Source organism: Erithacus rubecula (genome assembly GCF_903797595.1).
Source record: "Erithacus rubecula genome assembly, chromosome: 10".
Lineage (NCBI taxonomy): Eukaryota > Metazoa > Chordata > Aves > Passeriformes > Muscicapidae > Erithacus > Erithacus rubecula.
In genome coordinates this window covers 11,235,420-11,263,258 of record NC_136662.1, presented here as the reverse complement: position 1 = coordinate 11,263,258, position 27,839 = coordinate 11,235,420, and the positions used below count along the sequence as shown (strand labels likewise).

The following is a 27,839-nucleotide window of genomic DNA, read 5'->3' as shown; positions in this document are numbered from 1 at the left end:
GGCCGGCAGGGGGCAGCAGGGCGCGAGCGCGGCCCCGCCCTGCCGGGCAGGGCAGGAGCTGCGGCTGCGCGGCGCGCGCGGCCTTTTCCCGTTTGCTGCCGAGCGCAGTCGTTGTGCAGAGCGGGCCCCGGCCTGAGGGACCGGACAGTGCCTGGCACGATGGTCGGTATCGGCACGGGGGGGTTCGGGGGCATCGCGTCCGTCGTCTCGCGCCCGCCGCGCCGCGCTGCCCGCACGGATGGCGCCCGATTGTCGCGGGCTCGGGGCGGCCGTCGGGCGCCGGCGTGGCCATGGCTGCCGTTCTGCCGGGGCTGCGCCGCAAGCGGCTCGAGGGGCTCCGGCGGGGCCCGGCCCGGCCCCGTGACCGGCTGTGCTGCCCCCACGGGCCGCGTCCTGCCGGGCCCCGCCGGTGCCGGCTGGGCCGGGGCTGATGCAGCCCGCGGTGCCCTGCAGCAGCCGCGGCGGGCCCGGCGTGCGGCTGTCGGGCTGGCTGAGGGCGGGGGGGCTGCCGGGGAAGCGGCTCCGTGGCAGAGCGGGCCGGAGAAGTCACTGGGTGTGCGGGAGTGCCGGGAAATGAGCACGGTCCGTGCGGACGGGCCTTCAGCTCAAAGATACTTTGGTAAAAGGTGCACTTTGGTGTTCTATTAAAACATTAGTTCCTGTGCGAGGGGTAGAATTTATGGCGTTTGATGTTCCGGGTTTGTTTTTTTTATTTCGTTTTTATGGTGCTGTTTTACCTAAACATACGAGAAAATCTGTTTAATTCCTGATTGCACTATGGTTTTATTCATGACATTTACTTAGTTAGAATGGCCTTGGCTTACAGGGTTTATATGGTCATAACTCATAGTTTATGTTTCTTACCCAAGGGGTTCGTGAAAGTTGTCAAGAATAAGGCATACTTCAAGAGATACCAAGTGAAATTCAGGAGAAGGAGAGGTATTAAATTCTCTGTAACACACAATTAAATGCTCTTGGTGAATATTCGTACTTTGTTCACACATCTTGCACACTGCAATTGTTTTTCAGAGGGGAAAACTGATTACTATGCTCGCAAACGTTTGGTAATTCAAGATAAAAACAAGTACAACACTCCTAAGTACAGGATGATTGTGCGTGTTACCAACAGAGACATCATCTGCCAGGTAAGGCCTGCGGTGTTTGCTGCTCTCCTGCCAGGGTGAAGTCAGCACAGAGCAGTGCTTGGAGCACCTGGGCTTTCTTAGGCCGGGTCTGCTCAGTACTTGTATTGTAAAACTGCTCTTTAGAGGAGGACAGTCTTCAGTGTTATCATAACTTCAGTAATAAACCGTGTGTATTGTAGAAAAAATGTTTTACAGGTGTTAGCACTTTTGCTGTGAGTTTATTTGCAGTGTAAGATTGTATTGCTTTAATGATGCTTGGATAAGTAGAATATTCTTGGGAATGGGAAGATGTCTCTGAGGTTGTGGTTTTGTGGGGGTTTTTCTGCTGTTTTTAAAGGGCTTCAAAAAGAGGTGCTTTTTTGCTTTGCTGAAGACAACCAAGTTGACAGTGTGACCTGTCAACCTGCACTGACTTGTGCTGTATCTAAAGGTGCCTTCTCTTTTGAGAGTTCTGTTTCCATGATGTGTGGCTCACATGAGGCACTGAGGCCTTATGATGGCTTTCCTGTGAGGTGAAAGGAGGCTGGTAAACAAGAGCAGTAGGCACTTTTTCCTGGTAATTAAGTATGTGGTTGTGTGTAGCATCATATGCAGTTCCTCACTGTGGCTCACTTTTCTTGTTTAATTTTTAGAATGTTTGATTAGTTTGAAGTTAAAAACTTAAGAATGCTTATTGTATAATAAATATATATTGTCGAGGTCAAAAAAGAAGCAACTGAGTTTAACTTGTTTTTTCTTAGAGTAGTTACCTACTGAGAACAGTCAGTTCAATCATTAATGTAACCCAAAGTGAAAATCAGTGGGTGGCAGGGCTTACATTTGACTGATGGTGCCTTTCCAGTATGTCAGAATCCTGCAGAAATGGGACAACATTTGGATGTAGAGAAGTGTGAGAGTCAAAAGGAAAAGGTTCTGTACATGAAAGGAACAGCAGAAATGTATCTGATAGTCCTCTGTCCCACAGGGAGACCCTGGGATGATGATGGTCTCAGACTGTGGTTAGTAAAATCATTCCATAAGGTTACTAACAGTGTAACCACAAAGTGTCACATGCTTCTTGTATTTTTTGAAATGTATTAGAAAACAGGACAAAATTCATCCCCATTCATAATGATTCTTTGAAGTCTTGCTTTTCTAGGCAGTTTCTGGCCTCTTGATCTATGTGGAAAGATAATTACCAGTTGGTGCTGACAAACATGTTAGCTGGTCTAATACAGATTTGAATTCTTTGTGTCTTTGCTCGAGCTGATTACTTCTTTTGCGAAAACAAGCAACCCCCCCAAGAAATGAAAGCGGCACTGCTCCTTGAGCTTGCATGTGGAGATCAGGTTTTTGCACACTCAGATCCAGTGTTCGTGTTGGCTCAGTAGGTGTCAGAGGAACCATGCAGGAGCCCCAGAGGTGGAGCACTAATGTGTGTTTGTTGCCAGATTGCCTATGCCAGAATCGAGGGGGACATGATTGTGTGTGCTGCCTACGCCCACGAGCTGCCCAAGTACGGTGTCAAGGTGGGCCTGACCAACTACGCCGCCGCCTACTGCACCGGCCTGCTGCTGGCACGCAGGGTACGTACTGCTGCTCTCTGCCCTGCCCCCTCTGGGAAGGGACACACCACTTCCTCCCTGCTCTGCCAGCCCACCTCAGTCTTTGGCGTTCTCAGAATAGTAACTTTTGCTGCCATAATAGATTTGATGTGTCTTGTGACTGTCAAGTTACAGTGAGAGGTATGACAGCTTGCAATCTCAGCTGCAGCAGCCCCGTTTTATGTCTCAGCCCTTAAGTTTGGTAGAGGAGGGGAGGGAGGGAATGAGGATAAAAATGTAAGAAATGGACCTTTTAGAGTTCGAAAACACATGAACAGCAGCCGTCCATTTTCCACAAGGGTTCATGAATTTAAGTTCAGTGGTGTACCTGTAGAAACAGAAGGTTGGAACTTAACAGGCACGCTTACAGTGGTGGCTGTAAAGAGCTTTGTTATTAGTATTGGGTGCATACATTTTGTAAAAAAATTTGTTAGAAGCAGAATTCTACTGCAAATTTACATTTTAAAGTAGTGGTAATTCTATTACTATCAATAAACGGAGGGAATTTCAAAAGTCCGTTTTCTTTCCCTGCAGCTTCTGAATAAATTTGGCCTTGATAAGATCTATGAAGGCCAAGTTGAAGTCACTGGTGATGAGTACAATGTGGAAAGTGTGGATGGCAAGCCTGGTGCTTTTACATGCTACCTGGATGCAGGTCTTGCCAGAACTACCACTGGAAACAAAGTCTTTGGTGCTCTGAAGGGTGCAGTGGATGGGGGGCTGTCTATCCCTCATAGGTAATGTGCGTTACAAAGAATTTCTTCAGGGTTAGCCTGAGATGCTTCTGTATGTGACAGTCTACTTATACTAATCAATTTATGCTGAAATAATTTTGTACTGATACGGTAATGGTTATGTAATTAGGTTCTGGGCTTGGAAGTTTTTTGTTGGCTGGTTTTTAATCTTCTAATGCAATTCTGATAGTGCTGCTGGGAATCTTAAGACTGTCAAGAGACGTTATGAAACTTGTAGACACTAAAGAGCTATCTTGTTGCTTTTACTAAAAATCAAGTGAATGCCCTTGTCAGATCTTCAAAGGGTATTTGCTTGGTTTAAGTCTTCACCAAATTGTGTGTAGGTATTAACTTCACTGTGAAAAAAACACCATAGAGGTTCAAATCCACTAGTATTTGCTACAGTTGTCAGTACAATGTAAGTCTGAGCAATCCATCTTCATTGAGAACTTCCATGTGGATGTTTTCACTGTTACCTAACACTGATATTACAGCTGAGTGCTGCTTTCTGCTAGCACCAGTGGAGAAACAAAAAATCTTGTTCTTTTGTGTGTTTTCCTACCCTCTCCCATGCTGTCCTATTCTTTGCTAATTGTCCAGTTTTTCTGACTTGGCTGCTACATGATGATGCTTGCAGTGACTGAGCACACTGTAGTTGGTCCATGGTGTGTAGATGATGTGCTGCAGTGTTTCAAGACGGGACTGATGGCAGCTGAGATGAACTTAAAAACTTTTATTTGTTTATTAGAGGGTCCTATCCCTCATTATCTGTAGGAGAATCAGTCATTCCAGTGTGCATCTTAGCCTCTAAATTAGAGCCTTAACGTGCCTGTACCTGCTGTTTGACAGCACCAAACGCTTCCCTGGCTACGACTCGGAAAGCAAAGAGTTCAATGCTGAGGTTCACCGCAAGCACATCATGGGCCAGAACGTGGCCGACTACATGCGGTACCTGATGGAGGAGGATGAAGATGCCTACAAGAAACAGTTCTCCCAGTACATAAAGAACAATGTAACACCTGACGGGGTAAGGTTGATGCTGCTGGAGCTTGGGCATTCTTAGACATGTTGATAAGTCTTGCGTAGTGACTGCTCTAATAATGCAGATAAGTCTGATACATAAAATTACGTGACTCATGTTGTATGTTACCCATGTAAAGAAAGTATTTTTTTCCTTCATGAATGGCTCTATAATTTACTGTAGAACTTCTAAAAGTGGGACTTCTTTGCTTGCTGTGAAATCTAATATTCTGCCTATAAATCCAGGCTTACAGGACCTAGATCTGTGCTGGACCACTTTATCCCCTCCCTAATAGAGAAACTAAATTAGAAGTTTCTGTACAGACTCTGCTCTTTTCATGTCCTGCCCCACAACCTGTCATTTCTGCAGCTGTAGTGTTTGTAACTGAGAGTGAGCATGTGGTTGTGGGTCAAATCTATGATGCTGTTTGTGTCACCCTAGAAGGGAGTTCTGCTTTCCAGGTAATTAGAGAGAGTCTATGGTAGCATTTAATGGAAGTCTAGACTGTCATAGACTTTATTTTAGTACTACTTCACATTTTAGTTACCAAAATACTAGAAGATGGACATGAATACAGAGGTGCTGCTTCTACTTTTTCTGAGTATTAAGCTCCTTCCAGATGGCTTGTCCTGCTGCCTGTAATATTCTTGCTTGGTTCTTCTAGTAAATGAACTTGGAGCTTTAAAACATAGCTCCCTCATATCCCCTTTTTAGGCTACAGCAAGCTTCATTCTCTGTCCCTTCATTTCAGTGGGGTATTGGGGTTTTTATAAATTTAGTTAGTTGTTAGTTTTTTCTAATAAATTCTAAAAATAAAGTAATGTAAATGCCAACTTCATCTGCTTTTTAAGCAAACAAATGAAGTGAGTCTAGGACTTAGGTCACTAGATAGACACTTGCTATTTGTACATCTAAAAATTTTTTCACAACTGAGATCTTAGTGGTCATAATTAACTAGCAGCAGAAGTATTCTTAAAATTTGTGCCATTATGGAGCCAGAGTTGCATTTGAAACAGAGCAGCAGCATTGAATGCCTGGGGACAATGCAGGCACAGGATCTTGGATTTCTGGTAATCCTAAAACCGGATCACTATGATAAATTTAATTCTTTTATTCTTTTTCTCCAAGATGGAAGAAATGTATAAAAAAGCCCATGCTGCTATACGGGACAATCCAGTCCATGAAAAGAAACCCAAGAGAGAAGTCAAGAAAAAGAGGTAAAATTCTCATTCTTTTTAACATCTGTGTGACTGTTGGCAATATCTTACAGTAAAACAAATAATGCAGTTTTGCAGTTGTGTCGCCAGTCATGTGTTCTGGACCAGATTAAGATAGAAGCAGTTCTGTATAACTTTGCAGTTAACTAGCAGTAGAAATAGGAAACTCAAGAGCTCTTAACTATTTAAAAAATCAAAATGAACAATGCTTGTGGTTTGAATAAATGTAATAGTATGTACCTTCAGGTCCCAGTGTTTTCAGTGGGAAAGCTGCTTCAGCCAAGAGCTCATTGACTATTTTGTCAAGCTATTTTGAGACAAGAAATCAAGACACAGCTATTGCATTGGGCTTGCTAATGTCTATTATTCAGTCACAGAGAGTACAGAGTTTCCCTCTAGAAATTAAAACTGTTCAACCATGCTTTTTGTGGTGCCCTAACTACAGTTTTAGATCATTATGAGGAAATCAAACATGTTACAGAAGTGGAAATATATTCTCCACTGCACTGATGCACTGCTGCTTTTTTTCTTTCGACCTACTGCACACTGTGTTTCCATTGCAGATGGAACTGTCCCAAGATGTCCCTTGCCCAGAAGAAAGACCGTGTTGCTCAGAAGAAGGCCAGCTTCCTCAGGGCCCAGGAACGCAGAACTGAGAGTTAAGACAACTTCCACAGTTTTCTGTGAAGGTTCTGAAAAAGTTGCAATAAATTTATTGAGGAAGCAACTGTATAAGATCAGCTTATTTATATCTTTTATATTTTTTATTATTTTCTGTAGTTGAAAAGGTTTTTTTCTCCCCTCTCAAACTACTGTGTGAATGGAGTTTTCAGATAAAAGAGGTGACAGACTTCAAAGACCAAGGCTGCTGCATCTGAATTACTTTTATAAGGAAGAGAAGGAAATCAATTTGATTAATTTTAGGTATGGTTAGTATCAAGGACTAAGTATAAGAGCTTGCTGCATCTAACTAGAGAAAGATGTAAATTTTTTTTTAAAGGCTATACCTGACCTTCACAATTCTTTTAGCATACTTCATATTTGGGGAGATGTCTGAATGATAGGAAAAAAAAGTTTTTTTCCTAAAAAACAGTTAAGTTCTAAAGCCTCTGCCCAAAGGTAGCCTGAGGCTTTCAGGCACTTGTCAACTCCAAGCTTTGGCTGCTACTGAAACAGGTACTGTCTTGAGCTGAATACTTCACATTATTTAGTTGCTAAGAGAATTAATTCTAAGTTGCATAGTTGGGTTAGGCACAGAATCCTTGTTAAGTAAATGTTCCTGAGACTCCCTGGCAGTTAAACAGCAGAACCTTTACCCCACACACACTCCCCACTCAGCCAGACCATGTTCCCTTCCAGTTCACCCCTAGAGTTCCCTTAGCAGAGCCATTTATTCCTGGTGCAGGAACAGCTGGAGATGCTCCCAGGTGAAGAGCACCCCTGGGCTTTTATACCCCTCACACTCCCCCCCTTCCCCTGATGCCCATGTCCACCTCCTCAGTCCTGCCTCCCCTCTGTGTTCACCCAGCTCAGCCATCACCAGCTTTCATCTCCTTATCCTGAAGGGAGGCTCCCACCCAGAGCCCAGTCTGTGTTTCCCCCTGCAGCCTGAGCCACCTGGAACAGAAGGATTCTTCACCAGCCTTGTCTTGCCCTGGTGCTCTGCCTCCTCCCTGTCAGCTTAACAGACACTTCCATGTGCCAGTAAGTTTCCCAATAGATTCAGAGAAACTGTTTGCACAGTTTAAACACCAGTCAAGTAGGCTATGTGGAGGAATGGTTTGCTCTGAGGTTCTAGTAGTTGGTGTAAATACCACTATTGAAAAAAAAGAGGCCTGTGATACTGTAAACAAAAGTGTATTTTTTTTCCCAATGAAAGCTTCAACTTGATGCAACAGTAATAAAAATGAAGATTCTGTACAACAAACTGCACTATCAAACATTCTCCAGTTGTTAGGTTACCCAGTGACCTTGGGTATTTTAAGTAATCTCTGCCCAAGTAGCAGTCACTCTTAAATTTTTTTTTTTCACCAAGAACATGACCACTTTACACTTTTAGTGCATTGCTGGTTACAAATACTCATTAGTTCCAAGTTGGAGCACATTAGCAAGTTCAAGACAATAATTAGCATGAGCATAGTGTTTCTTAAACTAAAAGGCCGATGTTCACAAAACAATCCTAACCCAAGCTGCACATTATTACATCTGGTATGGAGAAATTACTTTGTGGTGCTGTACTTCAGTGTTACCATTCTAGGAATGATTTAAGACAGGATACCTAGAGCAGTTAACCTTTCAAATACTTAAAGCTTGTTCTTACCTCTGCTGAAAATGAATTAAGGGGCCAGGATTCAGAAGTATACAGACAACTGCCATTAAAATCATAAAGATTGAACAATTTCATACCTAAAGCACTTTTAAATTAAACATTCAATAGGGATGTATTGATCATGTATTCATGTGTATTATGGACATCCAATTCTGCATAATCATGAACACAGATGTAAATCTGAAAAATACAAGGGTGCAGATTAAAGGTGGTAGAGTGATCATGCTTTGTGGATTGTCAGGATCAGGTGATACTTATTTACTTTTGACTTGAGTCTTAACAGTGACTCATAGATGCTACTAGAAAAAAAGAACACACTGCAGCTCACTTAGTAACAGCTAGGAATGAGCTGGAAAATACCTCAAGCTCCCATTTGAGCAATATTGCACAATCCTGAACAATCTGGCTTCTGTCTTAAAATTCAGGTCTAGCTCTTGCTTACATATTTCCTGCAGTAGTTAAGAAAAATTGAAGTGCAGGTCTGTAGCTAAATGTGGAAGGGACAGTAAAGAGGCAAGACTATCCACAACTATCAATTGTTTCTCATGACAGAGCACTATGCGAACTTCCTTTTTTAACTGGTTGGACATGTCTGCTATTCAGTATTTTTAAAAACTGACTTCAGTTTTCATACTATGGCTTAGTCCACAAACTTGCTTTTCACTATTTGCTACAGCTTAATTTGGGTTGAAGTTTTTGAAACAGATGCTGGTATTGCTGCTAAACCATACAGATGAGTAAGAATAATGTTCTAAAATTCTTGGCTGCCACAGGGCTCATCATACAATGACTTAATTAAAAATGTTGAACTACTGAAACATTCAAGACATAGGCATGAGGTAACAATGTGTAAACAGAATCTGATTTGTCTCACAACCTATCCATTCTAGAATAAAATTATAATTTTCCACAGTTAAAAAATTATTTAATGTGCAAATTCTGCCATGCCAAGGTATTAGTAAACTTCAATCTCACAGTTCAGTTTATTCATAACAGCAGCTTGGACTTGGACACATGACTTGCAGTAGTGGTGATTCTTCATAAAACTGCTTAGGAAAAAATCCTCTGCAGGTATTTCACAAATGAGCAGTGTTTTTCACAGAAATGGAGGATGTTCCCTCAGCTGATGTGGTGGCACAGTGAACACTTTCAACCTGTTCAGGATCTGACAAAGTGCACAAAACAGTCAAGCATGCAGAGTTTTTGTTTCCATAACAGCACTGAACACCAGAAGGACTTCTGGCCTCTGCCTGATCATTCAGTGGCATGTTCATTCTTTGAGAAGCCCTGTCATGAGTTACTGACTGAAGGGCAGGACTGAAAGAACCATTCATAAAATCTGAGTAAAGAAATATCTTTTTTAAAAGGTGCAGATTGTTTTCATCAAATGTCTTAGGCCACCTCTAGTGGCAGGCATCAATACTCTCTTCTGCTGGTGGAGAAGCTACGAATCGTTTGTATGAGAAATTTTCTTCCACAGTAAAGTTTTTAAGTTATTGAGTATTAAAGAATGCTCCATTTCCATCTGATTTGCTGTGACTTTCAGGGCAATGCACAAGTACAGTTGTTTCTCTAGCTCTTCATGGATATCAGAAGGAGCACCACGAAGCAGATAGTCTTTAAGGAGCTGACAGGCTTTTGCTAAGTTTGGCTGAATTACTTCAGTGGTACATCTCATTTTGCTTTGGTCACATAGTGTTCTACAGTCTGTACCATAAATGCAGTCCAGATCTGAGTCACACTGACGATCTTTAATTATTTCCTTCAAATTAATTTCTGGCACTATTTTTCTCATGTCCATCATTTTCAGATCATATTTATCATTATATCCCAAGTTTTTGGCACTTGTATCACACATAAGAAAGTTACCATAAGGTCCATGGAAAATATCTTCCACAAATTCTAAAAGCCCTATAGCTATTTTTGCCTTTCTTGGCCATGATGGAGTAAACCACTGGTCCATGCTTCTTCTGAAGCCAGAGGGAATGAGCAGTTCTATAATCCATGGAAGGCTAATTCCATAGAGAGAGGTATATTCAACTCTTTCGGTCACATAGAGATCCCCACAAAAACCTATCAGCTTGGGAGTATGCTCTTTATCCTGCAAGATCACCATTAACAGAAACTCTTCTAGCTGTAGGAGTGCCCATGCAGATTTTGCCTCTGGCAAAGAGACTCTTCCATCTTTGTTTCCATCAGCAAAAGACAGGATGAGATTAACCAGTTCTGAAAGATTTCCTTGTTCACCCAGTTTTGCCTAAAAGCAACAAATGAAAAAGATTAGGTATGACTTCATTAGCTACCCCCAATCCATCACTCTACCTCCTGCTACTCTCCTTCTATGAATAATACAAATAACTGGGTATGTTCTGGTTTTCATTGGTTATGGATGTAGCAGGACCTGCCATCAGCTGCCTGCAGAGCTTTCTTTTTGTTCTGTTTTCACAGGCACTGAGCATACAATCCTCTGAAAGCACTGCCTTCCTTTGCACTTCAAAATGCAAATATTAAAATTCAATCATTGTTCTTGTTGGGATCAGTCTTTAGACAAATTTTATCAAGTAGCTTGTTCAATATTCTCTAAGAAAAAGTATGCAGAATTCAAAAGTTAGATCAGGTTTAGTTTTCAGCTGATTATACCTTAAAAATGTAGAGGAATAATGTTATCAACTACATCTTGTCCAATTATTAAGGGTACCAAGACAAAACTGAGTACAAATTCCATAATTACAATGAAATGTTTAATTTTGTTATTTGATGTTACCACCTCCATTGTAGGACTGCAGAAAAAGAAGCCATTGCTGGAATCAGAACTGTTCCATTTTCAACTAGAAAATTTGGAAAAATTTCCAAATTTTCCTAAAACCTACCCTAATCCACCTGCTGCTCACCATTGATAGAGACAAAGCTGCTGTAATGCATGACAACTGACATCAGCCTTACATCATGTTTTTCTATACCAATGCTAGCAAGAACTAGGTGTACAAGAAGAATTCCAGCTTCCATCATTTAAAGAGAAAGGAAAAAACCCTGATAATTAGTTACTTCAAACTTCAAGATAAGCACCTCTGGGAAGGACTATTTTTGTGCTGATTATTTTTCTAGCCTACCCTTGAACAAGGCTCATACAACAGGGTATTCTCTCCAGCTTCAAGAAAACAAGCCTTTTTGTCAGAATAAATAAGAATATACTTACTTTAAAAAGACCATATACCATTTCTTTGAATTTCTCAACAGTGGTTCCTTTTGTTGGTTTATCAAATAGGACTATTTCCTTCCTTGGTTCTGGGTCAGTACCAAAATCAAGTTGAGCAGCTTCTTCCATCTGGCATTTTATAACACTTTGCAGATTCCCCCAGATTCCTAAATAGATCTATGCAGGTAAAGAAAGGAAAGGTATAAAACACTGTAGAAGTCCATCTGAAGATCACCTGTCCTCCAACCACTGCTTCAAGAGTCAAATGGCAACACAGATCAGAAACTGAATCCTGTGTGTAGACAATGAATAGGGCAATTTGAACAATGGCAGCTTCAAAGACAACACACTGCTGCAGGACAGCTTCCCAAACAACAGATTGGCATCACTGCCACCTTGGCATAGCTTCTGACGAGGCTGCTGCTTCTATTGGTGATGCAGGAGCAGCAGAGAAGCAGTATGATGTCCAAATATGCACATTCTGGCAAACTGTGGAAGGATTCAACATATGTATGTTGCCAAAGTACATGTAGTATAAAATAAGCATATATCCCTCTACAAACAGGACTAATTTACATTATAGTATATAGGTGCATATTATATCTCTTAAATTGTATTACAGTGTATCTTCTTTGTACAGGTGTGTATATCTATATGTGGGTATGTTTATACACATATATATGGACTCACACACACACTCTGCCTGTCACAGCAAATAAAGTTCAAAATAATCTGTATTAAACAGATTCAACTTGCTGACCCTAAGGGTCTACCTGACGTTCCAGACAATGACATTTCAGTGGTAAATAATAAAACTAGGGTGGATGAGTAAGGTCTTACCTGGTTATTTGGCTTTGTTGACAAACATTTTCCAAAATACAGTGTTTCTTTAGCACAAAGACTACTACATGCTGAGCCATCAATAACACCAGTCTTGTATTTATCACACTGAAACAAACAGGGGGAAAAATATTTAACAAATTGCCTAAGAAAGGAGGCAACAACTGTATCTCTTGTAAGAAAAAACTAAGAAAAAAATTAATAACTGTATGCCAAAGTAATGTTAAGAGACATAACTGGTTTTATCTGTAACTGAAGTTATAATCTTACTGCAGCAAGATGGAATATGAGAATTTGATTAAATCACACATGGCACTGACAATTAGTCAAACACTTCAGAAAGTTATACTACATAAATATACTTACTATGCTATACTATGCTATACTAAGTAAATATACTTACTATTATTTTCCTACAGTCGTGTCCTCTGCACAGTTCTGTGTAGCTGGAGTACTGGACATACATGATCCAGCTGCCAATAAACACTACTAACCAGGAGATGAAGAGATACTTGATCCGCACTGACGACAGACGCACCTAGAGCACACAGAGAGGAAACACTGTTTGTAATTCACTGAGCAGCAGCAAACATCATTTACTGTTTCATCTTTAAGGAATTTGACTTCCACAGTGATAAAATAAGCAGACTGCATTATATGGAACATTTGTTTCCTTCAGGGAGCAAAACTGACAGTGGAGGTCCATTTGACTTACGTAAGTGGAAGGAAAACTGAGATATAAATAGATAGAAGGAAAGGTGTCAGACCCTCACAGGGCAAGCCAGACTGCAGGAACCAATTTGATCAAATCATAAACTCCCGGAGCTCAACTGAGTGCACATTTTTCTAAGACCAGTTACCTATGTTCCACTCGTGGTAAATCAAATCCAAAGATCAGGAAATTGGTCAAAAATAATCTGTGTAAATGTGTAAATATGCAAGATAGAGATACAATGAGCAGGGTGAATATCAGGGTCAGGTTCCATGTGCAAGTCTCCCACTCCTTCCTTGAAATACACTATTAATGATGCAAATAAAATTCTTCTGTACTAGCCTCACCTTTACCTTCCCACAACTGTATGCATGACTTTCCTGTTGTTTCTGTGGCCTCACAGAAACACAGAGTTTCACAGGGCAGAAGGAAAAATTATTTATAAATTAAGAACTGAGGGAGAGCTAAGTGTCTTACAAAGTAGGAGGGGTGTGTTGAACTTTTTCTTCTTTTTCTTTTTTCTCCTCAGAGTTTGGCATGCTAACAGGTTGATTTTCATACATCAGGATAAGAAACTAATTAGAAGATCAGGATCAGCTTTAGCAGCAGGATATAAGGAAAGTGCATGAAGGCGGCTACATTTGGTCAGTATAAGATCCATTTCTATCAGTATCCTCATCTTCAGCAATAGCTATTAAAAGATACTGTCAAAGACTGATAACATATATATAATAAGTGTTTTTCCAGTTTCCTCTAAAAGAACTTGCTAAGCCAGATGTGATAGTCTATATTTAGGAAATCTCAAATCATTTATCTTTCACCAATTTACCCAGATTCTCTTAAAAATCCACATAAGCTTTTAGCATCCACAACAAACTTAGCAATTAATTCCCAGGTCTATTATCCACTACCAAGGTCAGGGACTGAACTTTATTTTGCTGAAGTCTGATTCATATTAGCTTTGTTTAGGACCCCCTAGCTCATGTATTGGAAGAAAAGAATGAACAGTCTCTGTCCACTCTGTGTCCCCATCTGACATGATTTTGTAGGCCTCCATAACAAACCTCTGTGTGATGCCATCTCTTTTCCAAACTGACAGGTCCTAATTTGACTGTTCATCATGGAGAAATTATTCAAATGTTTGGAAAAGGTTCCAAGAAGGGTAGTAATGATGAGCACTTTTGCCATCACATACATACACAGAACTGCAGCAGATGCAAATAAGCAATTTTTTTAAAAACAGAAAGACTGCAGTAATTTATCAGTATTTATTAAAATATAACAAACAACCAGCATGCTTCTCTTGGAAACAAACTATCCAGCAAAAGTCAGTTTTAAAAGACCCAAGGTGATTCCAGTCCTTAAAGGTCTGGTCCTGCCAAATGCCTCAGCTGTGCATCCCTATTCCTTCACTCCTTCACACACACTCACATCACAATCTTAAAACTACCTTGGTAAAAAACCAGAGAGTTACAATTAACTTTTTATTCCAGTGATTTTTTTTACAGGCAGGTTCTATAATTTTAGGTTTTTTAAAAGCTATTTCTAATAGCTCTGCTATGTAGGAGAACATGAAGCACAGAAAACTACTTGCAAAATCTGGGGAAGATAAACAGAAATAAAACTGACAATTTTAGGGAAAGCTGTTTCATATGTAAAAATTGCTTGGGAACAAAAGCTTCTGGGACAACAAACCTTGTTCATTCCTCAGTGTTTCTTGCTGAATCCTGCCATGAACATTTATAATGCACTTTAAACCAAAGTGCTATTTAATGAAATTTTGAATGATTGTAGACACTTAGTACAACCTCAGACCAGCAGTGGCCAGCAGGCCTCAGGACCACTGCAGAATACTGACCATTCTCCCAGCACAGATACTGTATATACTGTCCTACTTCTTAGGCAGAAAGGGAATGTACTTGAGACCAAAAATCTGCCCCAAATGCCATCTGAGTGCATCATGTATTTGGCAGGAAGTTCCAGAGAAGCTGAATTTATTTTGAGCTCAGCACTGTGCCAATGGAATCGTGCAGCTTTTGATTTGCAAAAGCTGCCCAGCCAGTTCAGAGCATGGACAGCAGCATCCCTCTGCTTTCAGACAACCAAGGTTCCACTCTCTGCTTTAAAGAAAATTACTTTTCTGATAAGGACTTGCTCATCATGTTCAGCAAAAGGCATGACCATTATTTGAATTCTTCCCATACTTTCCCCTACCTAATTTTCATTTTCTTCCCAGAATGTGTCTGTGAGTGTAGACACATATAGCTCACTTCACCTGGCATGTGCACACGCTGCCCTAATGCAGGGACAGAGCTTTACTGAGCTGCTTTGGTCACTCAGGCAGTGCATCCTGAACACAGGGACCTACACCTGCTGTGCAGATCACTGGAACATGCTCCTGAGCAAGAAGTCCAAGACAGCATTTAGGGAACAACACATATAGATGGACTCTGAAACTGTGGCAAACTGCCAGGAAACTTGTCATAAGAACATTTTTAGGGCAACAGAATGACTGAGAGTTCCAAAATTATCAAAAATAGGAAGAAAGTGTTTAAAACAAGGAAACAGTTTCTTTTTTCAACTCTGTTCTTCCATCATGACTTAAATATGAGCCAGGGAATGCAAGAATGAGGGAAGCACTTGCAATGCTTGATGTTACAGATTCAACTTCTTCCATCACTTATATATTCTGCTAAGTCATGTGCACTGAATAATAATTAGATATTCATCCCCTGAAATAGAACTGGAAAACCACTTCTGGCAAAACTCAAGCCTGGATGCACTCCAAAGCATATGGAGGGCAGTGAATCAACATACAACATATAATTTGACAGATTTTTGGTGAGTGTACATTTTATTTAAAACACTTTTATGGTTAAAGAATATGAAAGTGTTTCTTTGTTTAATAGTACAGAGAACTTAATTCTGGAAAGTATTACACATAACCATAGTGTAGTAATCTTCTCCAAATCAGTTGCTCACTCCATTTGTCTTACATGCCTGCAATAGAAAAGGACAGATGAAAAAAGATAGGCCAATCATGCTAGAAATTGTTTTGTTCTCTGTTCAGGTTGATTTGTCTATCACAGGAGGCACTTCAGGTAGGCTGACATGATGTCTGAGAGCATTAGCCCACACTTTTGGATGCCAGGGACAGGACACATTCACATCTTTCAAAGCAGACAGTGGATGCTTATGATTATGCCAGTTATTGATGATTATGCCAGAATTATTTTGTATCCTGAGTAACCAAAGTGAGGAAACAGAGCTGAGGTATCTTTTGAAATAAAATAATGACCAAGATGGAAAATGGGACATCTCTCCTTAAAAGGTTAAGCAAAGCAGAAGGGATTAAAATCTTAGAGCAAAGAAATTTCTGCTATGTGGGGCTTTAAATTTGCTTATTCTTTTGCCCTTCAAAGACAGTCTCTTGTACATTACTGAAGTCCATGAGGCACCTTTCAAGAGTCTGTAAACTTGGTCCAGAATCTATAAAGTCAAACTCCCACATAAGTAAGTGCTCTTTACATTATTATGGTCATAAGCAATCACGCTGATTAGTCCTCAGCCTCACAATACAATTGGTAACTACAGCTATCAGAAAGAACTTCAGGGCAATGTCTCTTAAAAAAATTTGGGACACTAACTCTCCTTGTCAAACAAAATCCCCAGTGTTAACCACCCAACTGTAAAATCCTACAATTAAATTGTTTTTGTGGTCTGTAGTGGTGTTCAAAAGTTTGTCAGGTTTTAGGGTATTTTTGTTGTTTTTGTTTACTATTATTACATGATTTGCAGTCTAAGCAATGGCAAAGCTTTGTACCTCAGAGTTACTATTCTTCATACATTCTTCAGCATTTAGTCAGGCAGGCCTTAACACTGAATTTTGGGCTGAAGTAAGATAGGTAAGAGTGTGTCCTGCTCCTTTTACATGAACTGACACATGGCAGGATGTCTTTTTTTAGGCTCAAAGATCATCAACTGATTACCTATGGATCTTGCATTCTGCACAAAAGCCAAAGCGTGCCTAAAGTAAGAGAAATTTGCCACAGAGTATCTGTTGCAACCCAGCTCCTAACATCCTGCTCCCATTAGGGCAGAGAAGCTGGAATAAGTATTAAGTTCTGTCTCACAGAACCTGATGTTCTGGTAATTAATTTCACAACATAATGTTCAAGAAGTCTGGAGCACCAGCCACTGTACAAACATCTCCCCCAGTGTGCTACTTGAAATGCTGCATAGAAGCACTGCACAAGTCTCTCCACCTTGCTCAGAGCCCTCAGTAAGTTAAATCTAACACTTAGAGAGCATTGGCTTCTTTGGAGACAAATCTCAATAAAGCACTCAGCAATCAGCACAGTTACATTTGTCATGTACCAACAGTCACATGCAGTGACAAGAAAAGCCAATATATCAATAGTGCTGCCATTCCATGGATGCATCAAATATCAACATAGATTCACCAACACAGGAAAATACGTTTACATTCACAAAGCCACTATTAAATCTCCTAAAACAAGTCCATAGAATATACAAAATCAGCTCTCAGTATAAGAAAGCACAATCAGATTTTTTTTAAAATCTGCAATAGAAACGAACATTTAACTCCCTTGGCTTTTCTAGTAAATAATTTTTTTGTCTTTTTGTTTCTTAGCAGGTTTTAAAATCACATATTTTGCTTGGAGGGCTTTAATTTTTGAGAAGAGCAGAGAAGAATGTAATCAGATATTGCCATATGATGATAAGAAAGAGACCAGCAAGGTAAAGAAGGCAAACAATTTGGAGACTCCTAATTTGAAATGTAGGGTATAGATTATTAATTATTTTTTATTTGATTGAAGGCTTTATGCCATGGGAATCCAAATATTGCACAAGTGTCTATTTCAGTAAATAGACCTAGAGTAATCTTTTTTGGCTTAAAACCCAAGTGATATGAATCCAGAGTTGCAGATACATGCCATGAAACAAATACTACAGAGGGTAAAATTGTATCTGTATGCTTCTCATTAAATATTACATCCCACTCCAGGTAGTTCCAGAAAGAGAAGATTTCTTCTTGTCTGGAACTTTTCCGGATGAGGAGAAATTCAAACATTCAAGATTTTAAAAAGGCACCAATGTGAAGTTTAAAATTTTTTAATCCAATGATCACTAAGCATATCAACAGATGACAAACACATAAGCAGCGTATATAAGAAAAGTAAGTATTATTTTTCTCGTCCAACTCAACAAATGCTCGCCTTAGTTACAATCTAGTTAAAATACAACCCAGCTGATAAGGGGAAACCCAGTGGATAACATCCAGCTACCATTTCACCGCAGAACTTCCTACGGCTCAATAGCCACAGTACTTCCAACCAAAACATCCTTACTCTGCTAACTGAAGCGATGCAAACATGTATCTGCATATAGAAATACAAAAGCGTGTCTACGAACATATAAGGAAATGCGTGGAGCAGCAGAAGACAAGTGCCCGACATTAATTTGTTAGTAGGCACGCAAAACACAGGCTCCCGCCCGCGGTGGTCCGTGCGCGGGCAGGATGGATGGCGCAGCGGGGCGGTCGGTGCGGAGCAGGGCGCGGGCTCAGCGCGGGGCTCCGGGGCGCGCCGGTGCCGCAGGTGTCGCTGCCCCGCCGTGAGCGCGGGGCGCCGCGGGCCGCCCGCCGCGTAACAGGTCCTGCGGGGGGCGGCGGGACAGGCCCGATCCGGCGGCGGGCGAACGGCGAGAGGCACCGCGGCCCCGGGGCCGCCGCCACCTGCTCCCGAGCCCCGCCACCCGCCGGCCGTGCCCGGCCTCCCGCTGGCCGAGAGCGGCGCGCCGCAGCCGGGCAAAGCCGAGCCCCGGCCGCCGCCAGGCGCCGGCGTGAGGGGAGCGGCGGCCGCGCCGGGCCGGGCCGGGGGAAGCGGCGGGAGCCTGCGGGGGGCGCCCGCTCCGGAGGGAACTTGGCGGGGAGGGCCGGGCGCCGGCAGCGGCCCCTGGCCGGCCTACCTGCGCGGAGTGGGGCTTCCTCAGCCAGGCCCCCGGGAAGAGCCGCCTCGCCATGGCAATCACACATCCCCGCAGCGGGCGGCGGTCGGAGGCGGAGCGGTGAGGAGCGCTCCCCGCCTGCCGCTGCAGCCGCGCTGCCGGCCCCGCTCCGCTCGGCTCGGCTGTCCCGGGCACCGGCGGCTGTCAGCGGGCACGGCGGGCGGGCGCTGCCGCCTCAGCCGGCGCTCACGCCGCCGCTTCAAGGGGCGAGCGCAGCGGCTGCGGGAGCGAGGCGGGGCGGGGGCGGCGAGGCGAGCCCCGCCCGCCCGAGCCCCTGGGGCTGTCCCGGTCCCGCTTCCCCGCCAGGGCCGCCCGGAGCCCGTGGAGCCGACAGCCACCCCCGAGCTCCCCTCGCGTCTGCCAGAAAGTGCTCGGGGCGCTGCCTGGGGACGATCATGGAGAAGTCAGTTAATAAATAACGCGTGTCGTTGATTGCCAACAGGCTTCTGTCATTTACTGGGCAGACTATTAAAAACAGCCGCAGGCTCCTTACAGTCTTTAAAAAAAAATCAAAAACAACCCCCAAAAGGTATAGTTCTTCCAAAATAAGGAAGGACCGTTTTCCTGGATCCATATTAACACAGATAAGCAATTTTTTTTTGCCGTGAGGTTGATGACAACAACCTGAATAGGTTGCCCAGGGAAGCTGTGGATGCCTCAGTTGAAGGCCAGGTTGGACAAGCTTTGAGCAACCTGGTCTATTGAAAGCTGTCCCTGCCCATGGCAGGAGAGTTGGAAAAAGATGATCTTTAAGGTTCCTTCTAGCCCCAGCCATTCTATAATTCTACATTGGTGCCATAAAGTGGGGAAAAGTTACCTATTTCTTCTTCACCAGGGGATCTCTCAGCCCTTCCTGCATTGTGGGAAGCCTCAGTCCAATTGAAATTTGTAGGAACACAATTAAGTTCAAGTAAAACCATCCTTTCTTCTGCAAGGTTTGGGTTTTGTCCAGCCTTCTTGTGTTTATGACTTGATTATGACTTCTTTTAATGCAGTGTGTTAACAGAGTCAAAACCAGAAGCTGGGTATCTCCAGTCCTGATGCTTTTGTCTATGAGACTTCAGGCACAAAGATTATAGCAAGGTGCTGGATAAAAACATAGCACATTATGGCTTTTGGTATTCAGTACACTTACCAAAGAACACTGCTTTGATGAAAAGACAAGTCACAAAATACTACTGTAAAGATAAGCTGCCACTTCTTGGCATAGCTTACTGTTAGGGAGAGATGTGTATAGGGAAATCAAATGTTAGGAGCTCACAAAGAATTTAGAGATTTGTGCTTGAAGATTCAAGAACATTCTGTGACTGTTCTTTGAATAATATAATCACTGCCAGAATCACCCTGAAGTATAAATCTGAAAATTAATTAGTAAGATTTGGCACTCCTGCAAAAGCAAACCTGGCTCTAGTAACAGCCAGTGACTCTCACAGGGTTTTCTTTTCTTCCTATTCAGCAGGCCCAGATGGCTGTGCTTTCTGCATCACCTCCCTCTACAGTTCAGTGGCTTACACAAGTTTAGGTGAGTTATGGGCTTGCAACAGAACAGCAACACAAGAGGAGGCCACAGAGCAAAACATTTTAACATTTTGCTGAATAATCTTGAGCCCTTACTTCATCCAGTGCTCTATGCCAAGCCTTGGAATGACAGGCTGGGAGTAATTGTGAAATGTCGGTTCCATATGGCTGGCAAGGATCTAAATGTTTCATTCCTGTTACATCAAGATCCAAACAGCTACTGGCATATGTTCATTAGGGGATACATTTTTCACTTAGTACATGAGATCTTCATAATCTGTGAGAGCAGGTGCTTTATTCCAGCACTGAAATGTTTAGTTCTTCTCCAAGTCAAGTACTCTTTGTGCCTAGGCTTTGCTAAATGCAAAAAAATTAAGTCAGTTTCAGCCTTTTTCAGTTACCTGTTAAATTCCTGTTAAGTCTCAGCAGAGAACTCCCATGAAAAGCTAGTCCACATAAGCCAGAATAGGAATAGGAATCATGTAACATGCACTGACTTGGTACTCACAGGATGTGGAAACCCAAATAAATACCTAGACTGGGGGGCAGATGCAGAAAAACCACACAGGTAGAACATAAGTGATATTGATGTATTATTTACTGTACAACCTTTCCATTCACACATTTCCATTCTGCAGTTCACACATTATCAATTTTTGTAGGCCCACACCAAAGCTTTGGTATATCTTAATGTCCAAGCAGTAGAATTTATGCTGATTTATTGCTACCTATTAATTCCTTCATTTCCTTTCCAGCTATAACAACACTGAATGTTGTTATTCTAGTGATGCAGGGTTTTTGTATAAGATAGAAATCTACTGCTAGTTGTGCAATGCAGTGTTTGTCACTCACAAAATCGAAAGGTAAATGTGGTTTTATAATACTTTCTTACATTCACCTGCAGTGACAATTTGGAGCTTATTACATATTAAGCATAACTCAGAAAAACAAAAAAATGGTTGCAAACACTGAAGATCCAGAAATTCTGGACATATAAGGAATGAATATATGAGATAAATGAAAATACTGAAAAGCTACAGAGAAGAATGTGAATTCTTCAAGATAGTCAGTGTAATGTGCACCTTTAAAAAATAATAAATAATTTAATCCAATTTCTTTTGAAGGCAAGTCTCTGTAATTTGAGCAAGTAATACAGGTTTTAACATCACATGAAAGCTAAACATTAACTTACTGCAGTGGTGCTGGACTTGCTTTTTTCAGTTATTTGAAGCAGCTGCACCCACATACTGATTTACCTCAAATGCTGTCATAAGAGACTCCATGGGAAATCCTCAGGGTTCGCCCACTCTCCCCACCATCATATTATATGCAGAGAGCCTCTGGCTAATGTTAATAATCACAAAACTTCTCTTTCTCACAGCAGCTTTACCAACTTCCAATCTGCCTAGCACAGCTTCCTAGATTAATGCTCTTTTGCTCAGATATGCTTAAGAAATATTCTATGATCCTGAGCAGCTCCCACAGTCTTAAAGTATTACAGCCCCCATGGAATGTGATGCTCTAGCATTTGCCATTGCCCAGGTCTGTAGCTACATTTAATAAATGTATTTACACAATATATAATATGGTGATGATTAAGAAAAAAAATAACCCTTATTTCCTAAAATAAAGTCTAGAAAAATTTAGAGATTTCTCTCTTTTTCTACTACTCAGCTATCCACTTGCTCATGTATCTGTCTAGGAGTCTGTTTTTATTCAGACTCTACTTTTTTAGGCCTGCCTTTGTGGATGGGAATGAGGACCTGAGGACCCATCCAACCTTTATATCTAAACTTTCCCTCATGTTCCTTTCAGAAAGAAGTACTGTTTCCTTCTCCTTTGCAAATTTCTGCGAACTCTGATTTAATCAGTGTGTTAACTTTAATTTTATCCTAATAGATTATTTCCTATTATTTTCTATTCAGATTCTTATTGAAGTTAATGCTTCTATTGCATGAGTAAGTGGAGCCATCTCTTACCCAGAAAGCAGACACAGCCTGTTAAGGATTCCCTTGTGGCTTAACTTGGTATAAACAAATCATTAATCTATTTGAGGAAACAGACTCTTACAGCCAACAGGTTTCATTTCTAAGGCTCTATTTATATGGTCACTTTAATCTCACATAAATCCACTTTGCTGCTGAAGCAGATGGTGTCATCTTCTCTTGTAGTTGGTGCCTTGGGTTGGGACTAACATTTTGTTGTTTTATAAAAACTAGATCAATGATCTGAACTAAAAACTAATCTTGACTCTTTTCTCCTCTGACAGGTTAGAGGCACTCCAATTCCTTTCATCAGTGGTTTGGACTTGCATGGGAGCAAAAGAGCTGTTCGTAACCAGCAAAATCTTTATCTTATTTAAACACATATCCTTGTAAAAGATCACGTTTTACCATCAGATAAATTATATAAATATATGATTCATTTAGCACTTGACTGAGATTAGATACAACCTCTATTACTAAACATTCAGAGATACTGATTAATTTGACATAAAAGTCTTTGCTTTGAGAGACACAATGTTTACTCTTTTATTCTGGTATATTTCTTAAAATTCAAAATGTACTAAAAACATGACAGTAAATGGGTCTTAGTAACATAACATATCTAGAGTAAATAGGTCTCCAAAATCCAGAATTGAAAGCTTTACATGTTACAATCCTGTATACATTAGAGGACCAGGAAAACTCCAGAAATATTGTGCTCAGAAGAAAATATTTGAAGGTGGTCAATTGTAAGCAAATACTAAACAACAGTTTGCATTTATATTTGCATTGTTTCGAAGTCTACTAAGACAACACAGTTCAGATTTAATCAACCAGTAAAATTAGGTTTCCTTTGTACATATCTGTGCTTTCAAGTCTACTTCCTCTATTGCTGGAGTTACAAGGTTCAAGAACTTTACTCAAGATTAATTGAGGTAATATGTTAAAATGCATGGTCAGAGTACACTTGCTAGCATTAATCTATTTATGGTTTGGAAAGCCTTTTATAATTTTCACATAGCTTATTTTCAACATGGTTATTTTACTTAATTATCCAAGCTGTTTCTTTCTTTGAATGAAAAGATATATAAAAATAAATTTTGAAATAAAGCATTAAAATAAAGTTATAATCCACTCTGAACTTCTGTTCACACTACTTGAAGAAAAATACTTCTTTGTTCTGTTATTTTATGCTTGTGGTAATCATCTGTTAAAAACCACAAATCTTAAATAATATAAATGTTAGTCTTAATTTCTATTTATGGGCTTTCCAATAAACAGCCTAGTTGGCATTTTCTTCATGCCCTACTCTCATTTCCCAAAACTTCTTCCCCTGAATTAACACTTGCACCTTCCTGCTTACTTTATAAAGTAACACAGAGAGCTAGGAAATATCCAAATCCTAGCCCACACTCTTAAAAAAATCCTCTTAGGTTTTAAATAGTATATTCCAGTACTGAAGCTGGTACATTCTGATAGGAGAAGGTCAAGAAGAGAAGAGAAGGAGATGAGAAGAATTCAATCCAGAAAGAAGATGCTAATTTTTACCTCCTAAGGAAGTATAGTATTGGAACAAATCACCAAGCAGGGTAGCACATTTTTCAACACGTGGTGCACTTAGGAGAGCTCTGACATAAGCACAAGGCAGAAAACAGCTGCCATGGTTTAATGCATTGCTACCCCCAGCTCTCCTGCCATCCCCTCTGCCCGAGGACATTTCCACAACAGAACTCTTTCAGCTCACAGTCGAGCACATTTGCTTTAATTGCCTGAGAAGTCAGAACATGCTAAAATGCTAGGCTGTGAACCTCAGCTAGTGAGGTACAGCTCTGCCCTGCTTTTTGCCAGCTATGGCATAGAGCAGAAAAATGGGCAGAGAACAACCACAGATAGCAGAACTGCTGTGTAAAGCCCTTTCCTCTCTCATCCTCTACTACTTACACCTACTCTCATGCTGTTCTCTCACTTCTGCCATGCAGCTCTTTGTGTAGCTGAATGGTGAACTGTCTGCTGAACTCAAATTAAAAATAACACAGAAAAAGAAAAAAGCCACATCAGTTCTCCATTTTGACTCTGCATACCACTGCAGAGTGCCTTATTCAGAAATGCAGGAACACCCTGACATTTGGAAGAAGTGGAAAAAACAGGAATTACTTAAAATGGGATACAGCAAAAAGCACTTCAACTCTGCCCTAAAAGTGAGGTCTCCTTATAATATAAACTCCAACCCAGTGATTTGTTGGGCAGAATTAATGAAATGTTGTGTTACGTAAGAATTTGAACTGCTAATCATCGTGTCAGGCCTTAAATCATACAAAGTAAATCTGCTTCAGTTCACAGGCTTTAATGAAGCTGGAAATCTGGTCTCACAAGCAAGAGCTAGTACAGTGTAGTGGCATGCCTTATCAGTCTTCATTATACTGATAAAAATTAATCAAAATGTAACACTTTCTCTTACTTTTTTAGGCTACATTCAAAACCTCTATACATTAAATCCAGAAATTTGAACTGAATTGTTAGATGATGCTAGCAGCATTCTCAAAAAAGCACCAATTATTAGAAGAAATCTCTAGAAAAAAAGTATTTCCTTTTAGGAAACCTCTAGTTGTAAAGTTTATAAAATTTTTAGGTCAAAAATAATTTAAAATGTATTTTTAATAGTAACTTATTGAACCTGGTAATTCTGAGGTAAGTTGTAAAATATAAACTTTCTTAAAATGCTTATCACCACTTATGAAGGCAGTATCTGTATTACTAAAATTCCAACTTCTTAATAAATAGGTGTACAGTTCATTTACTTAAGTATTTTTCCTAAATAAAGTAGTTTTCTCTTTCCTTTAAATAAACAAAACAACAGACAGACAGTGAGGTATATTCCTGGCACAGAGCAGATGCCTTTTTTGATCCCTAGAGTAGGCAATGTATTGATTATATATTAATTAATTCCTGGAGCCTACTTTATGGAAAGTGCTGTGGGATTGTTGATCGAAAATGCCAGTAGGCATTAAGTACTAATTGAATTATTTGAAATTTGTCAACATCTAAATTTCTACAGTACTTAGCAGGAATTCTCACTGTAAATATAATTTCTAGAATTAAGTCAAACTGTTTTATTCTTAGACTGATTTTTTTCTAGAAGGAAAAATGCTGTTTTAAGCAAAGTAGGGAGCTGCTTTCACACACAAATTTTCTGGTATCATTAAAAATACCCAGGTTGAATAAATTCAATAGTCTGAAATATACTTTTTGGGTTCTTTTCTGTGTAATAGTACATATTTCTGAACAACAGATTTTTTTATCCATCTATACAACATAGTAAAAAATGACAACACGATAAATATCAAGTTACAGCATTTCTAAAAGTGTTTTCCCTAAACGAATGACGAAAGGCAATTTGGAGCAGTTACAGTTTAAAATACCATAAAATAAAATTTTAAAAATAAGCAAGCTTATGCTAATATAGTATGCAGTATTATTTTTAGCTCTCTGCTTCATTAAACCTCAAGGTAGGTATCACTACAGTAACAGATTTACTATACCATTCCAATATGCTTAAAAAAAACTTGTCAAATTAGGCTTATGCCCAGTTCTTGCAAGGCTCTGCAAGTCTGGTGTTGCAGCTTTCATTGGTCAGTTCTGCTACATGCTTTACAGCAACACTGAAGTTCACAATAGAATTTGGCTTTGTACTGCCCCCCTCACAGCTCATTTCATTTCTGTATCACAGATACACCATTCCACCCCTCCACCCATCAATATTATTCAACTGTTTTTGATTAGAGGTTATTTAAGCCTGGATTATATCTAGTATGAAATTTGCAGCACAGCTGAACAGAGTTTTTGCCTGCACTAAGGGTGTGTGGAGAGCACCCAAGAAGCAGACTGTGGTCAGAACTTATTAAAGCAGCCCAACTGCTAAAGAAAATGCATCATGGAACTGCAACTAAGATAACTTTGTTATCTGTAAGAACACAGGCCTTAAAGATGTATTTTAAGATTGCCCTGTATGAATCTACATCAGAAATCATGCTATCTGATTCCTTAGCTTATGTTTAAAAGAAACCACAGCTGCATTTTATATACGATCAAATGTATAAAAAATTGCTAAATATATAAGAAATAAACTCTCGCAGTTAATTAAATCTTTTATTATCCCTGAGGAAACACATTGAACACATATCTTTTGTACTAAAATGAATGTATTCAGTGTCATTATGGTGAACAGTGCAACACCACCATCACTCTCAGATAGAAGCTGTAGCTGATAAAACATTTTCTTTTGATTGAGCAGGCAATCAGAGCCTTTCTAGACATATTTAGATTTAGATTTAGATTTAGATTTAGTTCAGCATAGCTGAACAAAAGGAAACAATTCACAAACCCACATTTCCCACCCACTACACCAATTTTGGTTTGGGATTTGGGAGTATATCTGACAAAAAAAAAAAGCAGTGAGTGAGGTAAACTGAATGGTTCTCTGAAGACACAGAGAGTCTTTGTTAGACCTTTACACCTCTAGGAAGGGTTAAGTGGTAGCCAGTCAGTGAAGTCATTGTAGTTGACACAAATAGTGTGACTTTTATGAAAATATTTCAAATTACTGCAGATACTTTCTGTTTTGTCTAGATATGTATTAAATAATTTGTTATAGTGTAGGCTGACCTTGATGTGAGATTTGCAGAGTTTTCAAACAACTTATTTTGTGACTTTCTCTTTATACACAAACAAACAGACTTATTGTGTATTGACATCCCAGCTTTTACCTGTTTTATCCCAGCTTCTTGTTCTCATTGTGGAATTGTCCACATAAAAAACTCTTCTGCACAGTATTGTTTGAACCTGGACTTATTTGCACTGAGGATATAGGCTTATATCTGGTTTTACTTCCAGTCAAACTCTAACCACAAATATAATTTCCTATCAGGAATCAATGGTTACAATTTGTTTTAATTTAAAACCAGAACAGAGTGGTAACTATACAACTTTTCCATCTCTTTTTTTACCCTATCCATCTTCCCAGACATCATGTGAGATTCAAAGTGCATTCTAAACAGAAGAAAATTACATTTTCAATAAATTTGCTGTTACTGATTAAAAAAAAATAAAATAAGACCTGGATTTACAGGTCTAGCAAGTAAGAGTGCCCTTTTCACCACAGGCTACTCGTTGGTAATTAAATCACAGCAGTAACCTGATACAGCATTAGATCTTTAGTAGCATGATAGCACTGTCACAGGCATTATACATCCTAGAACCTGCAGTAAATTAAAAAGTCCTTGGAGACCATCACTACTTGACCTCTTGGCCTGCTGAATTCCAGGCAAGGCAGAAAAAAATCAGTTCTACTTTTAGCAACCTCCTGCACATTAGTGCAGTATCTTATCAATGCTTGCCTACATTTCCTTCTATCTTTGGCAAGTACAGCTCTAGAATTGATCCTACCTGAGAAATTTGAGACAGCTGGTAAAGTTCCTGGGAGAGGCAAGCTGACAACAGGCTGTTGTAATTTGAAGGATAATTAATGTATAG

At 40.3% G+C, this 27,839-nt stretch overlaps 2 protein-coding genes across 3 annotated transcripts; one reads left to right on the top strand and one right to left on the bottom strand.

The window, feature by feature from the left end:
* The first annotated feature begins 36 nt into the window (after positions 1-36).
* RPL5 (ribosomal protein L5) lies at positions 37-6,427 on the top strand. Of its 2 annotated transcripts, XM_079313688.1 has the most exons (8): positions 37-162; positions 870-939; positions 1,030-1,145; positions 2,576-2,710; positions 3,263-3,465; positions 4,312-4,489; positions 5,612-5,700; positions 6,264-6,427. In XM_079313688.1, the coding sequence occupies exons 1-8, from the start codon at positions 160-162 to the stop codon at positions 6,361-6,363; spliced, it is 894 nt and encodes a 297-aa protein (XP_079169814.1). In that variant the 5' UTR covers positions 37-159; the 3' UTR covers positions 6,364-6,427. The 2 variants fall into 2 exon arrangements, with proteins under 2 accessions (XP_079169814.1, XP_079169813.1); XM_079313687.1 differs by lacking the exon at positions 37-162 and having other exon boundaries at positions 795-939.
* A 2,014-nt stretch (positions 6,428-8,441) lies between these two features.
* On the bottom strand, positions 8,442-19,191 carry DIPK1A (divergent protein kinase domain 1A). Its single transcript, XM_079313683.1, has 5 exons — positions 18,769-19,191; positions 12,469-12,603; positions 12,066-12,173; positions 11,226-11,402; positions 8,442-10,286 (listed from the first exon to the last, which is right to left on the bottom strand). The coding sequence occupies exons 1-5, from the start codon at positions 18,820-18,822 to the stop codon at positions 9,474-9,476; spliced, it is 1,287 nt and encodes a 428-aa protein (XP_079169809.1). The 5' UTR covers positions 18,823-19,191; the 3' UTR covers positions 8,442-9,473.
* Positions 19,192-27,839: the final 8,648 nt, after the last annotated feature.